The sequence below is a fragment of the Gymnoscopelus microlampas genome, assembly GCF_963454915.1.
Source record: "Gymnoscopelus microlampas genome assembly, chromosome: 12".
Taxonomy (NCBI): Eukaryota; Metazoa; Chordata; class Actinopteri; order Myctophiformes; family Myctophidae; genus Gymnoscopelus; species Gymnoscopelus microlampas.
Genome location: NC_139949.1, coordinates 39,514,783 through 39,525,573, shown reverse-complemented (window position 1 = coordinate 39,525,573; position 10,791 = coordinate 39,514,783). Strand labels below are relative to the sequence as shown.

The following is a 10,791-nucleotide window of genomic DNA, read 5'->3' as shown; positions in this document are numbered from 1 at the left end:
GAAAAGGAGGGAGCTGAACTCCCCTGAACTGTATCCTATTGACCAAAGGTCAATAGGATAAAGTAAACCTTTCAGTGAAACCTGGTGGGTCTAACCCGCCAGGTCCCAGTGATGCCAGGGTCAGAGGGGTGTGTCCTGGAAAATCTGGCGACAAATGCTGCATATCAGTCGTTCTCAAAGTGTGGTCCGGGGACCCCCCAAAAAAAAGTTTACCCACTTTAACCCTGTATACTTAGGCAATCTACAAGCTCACAACACGTCACAATGTAATGTGTTGTGAGCTTGTAGATCGACTATTTAAAAAAAATATATATCTTGATAAAATGTGACAAATTTGGAATATGTTTTTCAACAAATCAATTCTTGTACAGTGGGTCCCTGGAAGAACATATTTTCAGATGGGGGTCCGCAGCCAAATACATATTAATATGGGGGTCCTTGACATGAAAAGGTTTGAGAACCAAACTATATTGGTTAATAGATTGGATTGAGGAGTGGGAGGCAACCTGAGTGGTACAGAGTGCCTCTATGACTGCAGCATGGGGTTTTGAGTCCTGACTGTTTGGGATCCAAAAGATGAATCTGTGGGAGAGAACGCTGTTTAGAAATAACTCATTCAGCGTTTTGGAAAGAAAGGAAAGTGGGCAGATCGTGACGTCAGATGGGTCAGGAGTCAGTTTCTTGAGGAGCGAAGTCTGGCAGATAAGATGCCAGATGAGGTTATGGATGTGTTGATGATGCTGTCTATACATCATAGGTTGTAGACACTCCAAGGGCCAAGCACAGATTACTTTTCAGCCTAATTATTCAGAAAACCCCAGACCACAGAAAATCAATTGAATGTTCAAAGTTCCGATTTTTTTTTGGTGTAATTGAGGTCATAAAACCCCCCAAAAAACATAAAAAATTAAAAAAGTGAAAATGAATGTCAACCTTTAAAGGTGCGATTAATCTTTAGACTACTGTGAAAATGCCGCAAGTCCACATTTACAGTAGTTCAGATCAGTGAGGCCTCAAAGCCCTTGAAAGGAGAATTCCACTCAGTATCAGTTTCATTTGTTATCCCTTATCAGATAAAAAAAACATCTACAAAATAAAATAATCCAATGTCAACTTCGAATTCAAGTACACAGTAAAATCCTGAATGTTAATTTAACTCTGAGAGGGAAAAATGGGCACATAAGACGGTGTTTGCAACTGAGCAGATTTTCCGGTTAAAAATGTATGGGCTTGGATTATATAATTTATTAAATTAACCTTTTTGCCAATTATAATGTACATTGATGTTCATGGCAGTTTCTTAATGAAAGATAAATATAAATTATACATGAAGACAGATTTCAGCAGTACACAGTTGTCTACCCTGCCATGTAAAGGTAAAAAAAAGCTTTTTATGGGGTTTTTTTGTCGCACAAAAGTAGAGAAAATAGCAGATCTACAAGCTCACAATGCGCAGATCTGTGTGTAGACCTGTAGATCGGCTATTTTCACTATTTTAAAATGTTTTTAAAATAGTAATAAAAAGGAACAGTTTTGGACATACAAGGTCTCCACCCGACAGCAACGATATCTCTGTTTCCTGTGTTCCTACAATTCCCATGATGCACTTCACAGACATATACAGTACCTGACATCAAAGCCACGCCCCCCTTGGCCACAAAGAAAACTTCCAATTAAAATTTGGGGGTCCTTGACATGAAACAGTTTGAGAACCACTGATTTAAGAGACACACAGAAGACTACTCAGTTGTAGGTCTGCTAAATAAACATTACCCCTTCAGTACCTACAATATAGAGATACTGCTGAATATCGTGATAATATCCCTTTAATCTTATTTTGGTTGAGTTTGACGTCTCAGAGTTGCTGTAAATGAAAACCCAAAGAATGTTACAGCGCAAACATCACTCTACAACTGGGAGGTCCCAAGTAAAGGAACCTCCCTGGGAGTAACTTGTGAATTTCTAACGTCAGACATGTTTTGTTCCCACTCACTTGTGCTTCCAAGGGGAGCGTTCTCCATCGTGCGTAGGTGTGTCAAGGTGCTGTCAGGTCAGGAGTATGCAGCCAAGATCATCAACACCAAGAAGCTCTCAGCCAGAGGTGAGTATCTGAATGCTAAAGGTTGCAGGAGGGATATAGTTTGACGTGTGGACGCACTGCAAAGCAAATCTATAATATAGTTTGGCATTGGGAATGTAAGTTTGTTGTGTGCGTGTGTGTGTGTGTGTGTGTGTGTGTGTGTGTGTGTGTGTGTGTGTGTGTGTGTGTGTGTGTGTGTGTGTGTGTGTGTGCGTGCGTGCGTGCGTGCGTGCGTGCGTGCGTGCGTGCGTGCGTGCGTGCGTGCGTGCGTGCGTGCGTGCGTGCGTGTGTGCGTGCGTGCGTGCGTGTGTGTGTATACATGTGTGTGTGTGTGTGTGTGTGTGTGTGTGTGTGTGTGTGTGTGTGTGTGTGTGTGTGTGTGTGCGTGCGTGCGTGCGTGCGTGCGTGCGTGCGTGCGTGCGTGCGTGCGTGCGTGCGTGCGTGCGTGCGTGCGTGCGTGCGTGTGTGCGTGTGTGTGTGTGTGTGTATACGTGTGTGTGTGTGTGTGTGTGTGTGTGTGTGTGTGTGTGTGTGTGTGTGTGTGTGTGTGTGTGTGTGTGTGCGTGCGTGCGTGCGTGCGTGCGTGCGTGCGTGCGTGCGTGCGTGCGTGCGTGCGTGCGTGCGTGCGTGCGTGCGTGCGTGCGTGCATGTGTGTATCAGGTGAAATAAAGCAACACAATGTATCCTTACATCATGACTGTAGGGCCTCTTCTCAGCTAATGAGTTAATTGTGGATATCTAATAAGGAAGGATTAACAGGGTTGTGGTTTTCCATTATGGCTGTTGTTGCGCCCGGAACAGTAGTACAGAGGAGAAGAGACGACTTCAACCTAGAATCAGTTTGAACATCTTTTGGTGCTATATAGCACTAAATGGTGCTATAAAGAACCATTAGAGATGTCTGTTTATTAGCAAAAAAATGATAACAATCAACTTAGATTTGGGAAAAGTTAAAAATCAGCTTCATTCATTTTCAAATCAATATATCAACCCATTGAAGAGAAGTCAAGTCTATGTAGGCTTCGTGCGGACCAACTTGGCAAGTCTGCTCCTTGCCATGCGTTTAAATCAGGGGTCTTCAACAGGGGGTCCGGGACCCCTAGGGGGTCCTCAGAGTTAATACAGGGGGTCCGCCAAATCTTTGTGTGATATGATTTTTTTTTTTTACATTAACCACTTGAACCCTAGCATCCCTTTTCTGAGGAGAACTTTAGCCAAAAATAGCAGATCTACAAGCTCACAACGCCTCGCGCTGCGAGGCGTTGTGAGCTTGTAGATCGGCTATTTTTGGCAACGAGTCATAGGTGTAGAGGGAAAAAAAGAGCAGCAAAAGTTGATCTGAAACACAATTTTATACAATCTAGAGGGGGTCGCTGCTTCATCTCTCTCTCAGCTAGGGGGTCCTTGGCCTGAAAACGTTGAAGACCCCTGGTTTAAATCAAAGTAATTTAGCTTAGAAGTTTTCTTAAAGTGAACCACAACCCCACAAGACAGCATGGGAAATTGACACTTCAGACGCCATGGCCTGCTTTGATTACACAACTTCTCCGATGCTGATATGTGACCATAATACCCTGCACTATAAAGAGGACAGCACAAATAGACAATTGTAAACACCCTCTGATCAATTAACCCCGGCACTGCCTGAGTCACTCACTCCCCCATCTCCTCTCAATTGAGTGAGAGTGCACAGAATAACAAACAGCCACAGCTTACGTTTGGGATAAAGTGAAGAATCGGGCTTGCTCACTCCCTGCATATTTCATATGGTCAATGTGCGTGTGCAATTTCAGTTCGATTGTTCAGCCCACTGAGGAGAGAAATGGATGAGGACAGACAGACAGAAAGATAGACAATTTTCTTATCCACCTGTTTCCGAGGCTTTTCACTGTGTTCCACTTCCTGTCTTTTGATCCAATGAAATCCAATGAAACCGGTCAGATGACTAATGGGAAGTGGAAAACACACAGCCAAGAAACAGGTGGATAGGATAAGATAGTAGGATAGGATTGTAGTAGGACATTGGATAGCAGGATATGAGTAAGTAGGATTTATAAGTAGTTGTTGAAGTAGCATAAGAGTAGTTCTAGTGGTAATAGTAATAATATACTGAGTTAGCATATAAAGGCCCCTAAAATGCCTTCTTGTATGCAAGATACATAGTCCACAGAAATTGCAAATGCATCCATCCACTGCACCTACTACATTGACGATGGTACACACACACACACACACACACACACACACACACACACACACACACACACACACACACACACACACACACACACACACACACACACACACACACACACACACACACACACACACACACACACACACACACACACACAGTGATGGGTTGATGGAAAGGCATATAAGGTATCTTTTGTGTTTGTGGATCCATGCCCCAGAGGGAGAGGAAGAGAGACAGACAGACAGAAGCATAGCAATATTTAGAGACATAGACGACGACGGTCAAAGTGCTCAGAACGTTAAAGTTCAGACTGTCTCATATAAAAATGATGTAAGATAAAGATCCTTTGCTGAATGTGGTTCAAAGGTACTTCATATGTCCTTTGTTCTTTCCAAAGGTAGTTCATAGCATAGGTCCTTTATTCTTTCGTCTGTAGTTCATCATTGATGTGTAGGCTATCTGCTGTGTGAAATTATCCTCCAATAACAAAAGCTGCCAGCCTTGTAGCGACTTTATGACCTACAATGACCTGTACAAAACATGTACATGATGTTTAAAGGGGGGGGGGGGGGACTAAAAAGTGCACCAGTAAGGTCACGTATAATAACGCCACATTCTCTGAATTGAGTGAATTCAATTTCAAAAAACCTTTCAAACTTCCAGTCTAGTTTTTGGTGTCTCTGTCTCTCACCGTTAAATGTATTCTTCCTCGAACAACCATACGTCACAACTGACAGACAGAAATGACAACACCTTTTGTCATTTGTTCGATGGAGTAGGCTACAACGCTTTATATAATCCATCGTGCAAGGGTGCCACTGCCAAAACGAACTGATCCACAAGCTAACAACACGTTAACGGCATGAGAAGCAGAAGCACACCGTCAAGATCGACAATGGGTTGTTTATTGAAAGAAAATGAATGTTGAAAGAAAGTGAATGTCAGTGGAATGAGGGCTGAACAGGTGGAGGTCACATCGCGATGCATTGGGAGCTTGTAGATCTGCTATTTTCGAATACCAGAAAAATAAACGGGGAGTGGGGACACCTTGAAACCACCTCAAGGACCCCTGGGGTACCCCCTGCTTTGAGAACCAGTGCCTTCGAGCATTGGTTTCTCAAAGTGGGGTCCGGAGACCTCCAGGGGTCCTAGGGGGGTACTAGGGGTATCTTGAATAATTACACAAATCGTCTATTCTGGGGTCCCTGGCACAACATATTTTCAGATGGTGTTTCGCAGGCAAATACACATGAATTAGGGGCCAATTGCCATGAAAACGTTTGAGAACCAGTGCCTTAGAGCCCTGACCAGGCCTCCTTAACATTAGTTGTCTCAACTCCATTTAACTCCATTTAGCTCCATTTAGCGTGTGCATACCTCTCTTCACACTTTGCGTTGTGTGAACGTTTTGCTGTGGCGTTCAGGTGGACATGTTGCTGCATGTGTGCATGTTTGTGTGTGTAGTTTGAGGGTGTTTTTTACACAAGTCAGATAGAAAAAACAACAAATGTCAAAAACTCCCTCAGAATCTCTGTCTGTCTGTCTGTCTCCTTTCCTTTTCTTCTTTTTTTTCTTTTCTTTTTTTCTTAAAAAAAATGTTTTTTTCATAACACTATTCTGGGGTTCGATTTTCTTTGGTTGCTTAGCAACACTGCTCTCACAGTCGTTAAAGAAGTGTGTGTGTGTGTGTGTGTGTGTGTGTGTGTGTGTGTGTGTGTGTGTGTGTGTGCGTGCGCGCGCGCGCGCGCGCGTGTGTGTGTGTGTGTGTGTGTGTGCGCGCGTGTGTGCAAGTGAGTACATACTGTGTGTGTGTGTGTGTGTGTGTGTGTGTGTGTGTGTGTGTGTGTGTGTGTGTGTGTGTGTGTGTGTGTGTGTGTGTGTGTGTGTGTGTGTGTGTTTGCTTTATTCTTTATTTGCATATCATCTTTAAAGCCAAATCTTTACATAGCTATATCACTCATTTGTGTTATTAGAAACGATGTTGAATGACTAAGATTCATAATGATAAAGTAAGGTTGTGTGGACAAGTACACTGGGACATGCATATACAGAACGTACATTAAATGCCCCTCTCACAAGGGGGTTGGGGGGAGGGGCTGCTCTCCCTCACTTCTAAAAATAGTCAATGACTTCAGTTGCTTATTTGAAAAAGAAAAATGAAATGATCTCTGCAGTTATCTGCAGAGGGTCAATATTGCCCCCTATGGGTCATAGAATAGAACAGCCGTGCACCAGTAGGAAATCTCACTTTTTTCCGATACTGGTTTAGAATCTCGGGCAGCTTTGAAAACCAACTCCCTCTAATGTTGTTAGGATTAGGAAAACAAAACAACAACTAGCAAACCAACAAAAAGACTCCCAGCCATATCTCTTTTGAACAATCAATAGCAGAAGATGTCAGATTTGAACTTGAACTCATTTGAACTTGAACTCATAAGACTCATTTCAAAGTAGCCTACCAGTTTAAAGTCACAGCACTGTCATACAGTAAATGTGAGTTATTTATGACTGCATGTTCAGTGGTGCACATTAACAGATTACATTTATTTCAGTAATGTACTTAAGTAATTTTATCTATTTGTATCAAATGTCCGGAAAATCTGAATTGTTTTTAAAATGTTTTTTTTTTTATAGCAGTGCATTGATAATGAAACGGATATATTAACATGGTAATTTGTACTTTTTAATACAAAGTATTTTTAAAAGCATGCCCTTTATACTTAAGGGACAACTTCACTCATTTTCAACCTATCTTCATATAATTTGTCTTCACTAATGCTCATGATAATATGGTACCATATTTCTCTGCTCAGTGTCTCAGAGGAGTGCAATACTTTGGTGGAGTTAGCCACAGGGGTTAATAACGATACTCAGCAAAGTCAAGTCAGTCTCTCTTTTTTTTTACTAAATTTTTTATCCTACGATTTTGTAACCCTTTTTCACCCGGTGCCAATTTTCTAAGTGATCCTGGGTGGAGCTCATGCCTCCTTCAATGCATGACAGCCAACTGATCTTCTTGTCACCTGACAGGGGGGAGTTTCCCCGGTAGGACGTAGCACGTGGAAGGAACACGTTATTCCAAACAGTTCCCTTCCCCTCCACCAAGCGCCCCGGCTGTCATGAGGGAGGCGGTATAGCGACCAGGATTAGGCTACTACATGTTTTTGTGAGGGTATTAACTACCCTAGGAGACACGGAAGAACATGCAAACTCCACACAGTCAGTCTCTTTTTAAAGCTGCGCTTTCGTCTTCTACACCGGATTTGAACCCGGTTTCCTGGGAAAGTGCTGACATTGTTTTACCATTGAGCTAATAGGGCCTGCCTGCTTGCTCAGGGGATAAATGAAATCTTGACCATCAGGTCACATTTCGTGTCAGATCCTGTGTCTAGGTGAGACATGACTTTTGACACAATCTAAATGTCTCAATAGAAGAGCAGGAGACAAAATAGAACCACCCCAATGATATAAGTTATATTGTATTTTACAGATTGGACAAAATTACATTTTATTCATTAAAAAAAAGTGACATTGTGCCGCTTTTATGAAGTGCTGTGCTATAGGCTATTCTTCCTACAAAGTAAAATAAAATAATCAGAAATTAATTGTGGCCCAACATAATACAAATGTTAAAAACAAATGGATTGTGTTCAAAGGCTTTAGAAGGAAAGCTGGTGCATACTCGTAGCCACAATGCAAGAAAGTTTGATTTAATAAACAACAACCAATGTTTCGACATAACATTATTGTATCCCTGTATTCTGCAGGGATACAATGCAGCACTCTGCCTTTCTATCCCCCCTCTCCTTAATAATCATCTCAGTAATGACTAATCTATACTCCGTCGTACGGCGGTGGCGCGCACCGGAAATAGCAGATCCACAAGCCCACAATGCGTTGTGGATGTGATGCGTTGTGGGCTTGGATCTGCCATTTTCAGTGCACACCACCGTCAGGCGACAAAGGATAAATCAGGCATAATGTGTTTCTCATGAAGGTGCCTGGAGCTGCAGATGACTGATGTGTTTCATATCCAATCAGGAAGTGTACGAGCATGGGGCCGCCTGCCACAGCTCTAATTGGCTGGCTGACTGATATCGGCCGCGACTGTGTAATAAGAGGGATAATAAAGTTAAGCAGTACTGTGGTCTTCTTAACCACTCTCAAACTGTCGTCGTCCCTACTTTGGGAATGTCATTATAGGTGAAATTTTGAAAACGAAAACTGTTTAATGTTCAAAGATTTTCAACATTTTCAAAAAGTTGTGACATTTCAAAATGTTTCAAAACTTTTCAGATTTTCTAAACTTTTCAGATTTTCAAGACGTTTCTGATTGTCAAATATTTTCAAATATGTTTGAAAATAGCAGATCTACAAGCTCACAGCTTCTCACGTCGCAAGCGTGAGCTTGCCTTGTAGGCCTACATTTATTTTTTGCTGTGCGACACCATTCTATAGTATAAAGTATAAAATGGGGCTTAAGTGGCATATGAAACCATTCTCCTTTGCTTCATCCAAAATGTTTATATATATTCTTTTAATGACTTCCTGCTTTGTTGTTGTTGTTCATTCAGACCATCAGAAGTTGGATCGTGAGGCTCGGATCTGTCGTCTACTCAAACACTCCAACATAGGTGAGTTCTTAAATAACCCTAGATTAATTTATACTTCATGGCATGACTGTGTTTTATGACAGAAATGCTAAAAATGTTTAGTAGCCTCATGCATATAATTTGAGTATAAATGTATCTTGTACATCAGTTAATACATACATACAATATATACAAAGTATTAGAGTTAATTATATTGTTTAGACTACACTAGCTATTATATACAGTATGTTAAAAGAATATTAATCATCATGCAGTATAATGAGTAATACTAAAAGAAATAGTGATCTGTCATTTACTCAGACTCTAAAATCACTAGTTAAGACAATGCTGACAGAGTCATAGATATACCAGTGCTACTTTACATTCAGTCAGATACATGCCTGGCCTACTTGTTGTTAACTAGTTGTACAAACTCTTGTTTTATTGTTGTATTGTTTTATTGGATCTTGTTTAGTCGATACACTTATTTGTTTTAGCTTGTGCTCATTTGATTTTGCTATATATTTTGTCTCATCTGTTTAAGAAAGTAGGTAGCTGATATATTGCACTTTTACCTTAGCGCTAGGTATACTCTTGGTTGCTTGTTTTTGCAAGAAATGCACTTAAGACTTCTGGTGATTAGTAGTTTCGTTCCCTACCTATGTTGAAGGCACTTTTTGTACAGTAAGTCGCTTTGGATAAAAGCGTCTGCTAAATGACTGTAATGTAATGTAATGTAATACAGCATGGAAGGAAATTAAACTAATATGTCAAAAGGTTTGTGGCATCACGGCCAAATGTTTACCTATTTTTCCTGAATAATTGCCCATCTTGCTGAATATAGTGTTCGCCTATTTTTGTCAAATGTTAGGGCAAATTATGACATGGCCAGAATCGGGATGCTATAGGGTTCATGTGGTTTAGATCAGTGGTTCTCAAAATGTTCATTTCAAGGCCAGCCAGTATTTTCCAAAAATAGCAGATCTACAAGCTCACAACGTGTCTCATCACAAAATGTTGTGAGCTTGTAGACTGTAACTGTTCCTCATTTTGCTACGGATCCCCTGGGACCCCATCAAGGACCCCTGGGGGTCCCCAGACCCCACTGGTTTAGATATTCCACGCTATCAAGCGATCACAGTTCTGAACCATAAGCCTTCCCCTGTGACCACACTATAAATGAACCCTCGCGTTAAATATGTTTATGTAAATGTTACAATGCTAATGATTGAGAGTTAAATCAGTTTCAGTTAAATACACACAGACACACAGGCACACATGCACATTTCAGTTAAATAAATACATTGTTTTCTTCAGAGCAAGATGATGGTTTGTTTTGTCAATGGGCCATAGTATTTAAGTAATATGAAATAAGGAAAATGTATACAGTGTAAAACTGTATACCGTGGTGTTTTGATAGATACTGTACTACAGAACAACATACAGTACACATACATGTTTGGGAATTGCTCTTTCAGATTTGATTAAAAATGGATGACGATGAATTATAGAACCGTTAGCAACTCGTTACTAATGGCAACCAGACCATAATGACTAATTCATACCAAGACATTAGAGACACAAAGAGATGGAGAGGCAGCAAGCAAGGAAGGAAGGAAGGAAGGAAGGAAGGAAGGAAGGAAGGAACGAAGGAAGGAACGAAGGAACGAAGAAAGGAACGAAGGAACGAAGGAACGAAGGAAGGAAGGAAGGGAATAGAGGCAGACAGAGAGAATGAACAGAGACAGTGAGAAATACTGAGAGAGGGAGTTTTAATGTCATCTCAGACCTAGCTCCTACGCACTGCACTGTAACCCCCTGAATGTAAATAACTCTGAGAGTGTACAAATGGAACCGTACAGGTCCATCTGGCTCCATTTGTACACTTTCAGAGTTAAATCAACACTGATGATTTTGCTGTG

At 41.3% G+C, this 10,791-nt stretch overlaps 1 protein-coding gene across 1 annotated transcript in view; it reads left to right on the top strand.

Annotated features, from left to right (window-relative positions):
* Positions 1-10,791, top strand: part of camk2a (calcium/calmodulin-dependent protein kinase II alpha) — a gene marked incomplete at its 5' end in the record, with an annotated part of 31,018 nt that overhangs the window by 1,302 nt on the left and 18,925 nt on the right. Inside the window, 2 exons of the mRNA XM_084074706.1 lie at positions 2,007-2,101; positions 8,852-8,911. Coding sequence (XP_083930832.1) covers positions 2,007-2,101; positions 8,852-8,911 — 155 coding nt within the window. The remainder of the gene's footprint in view (positions 1-2,006; positions 2,102-8,851; positions 8,912-10,791) is intronic.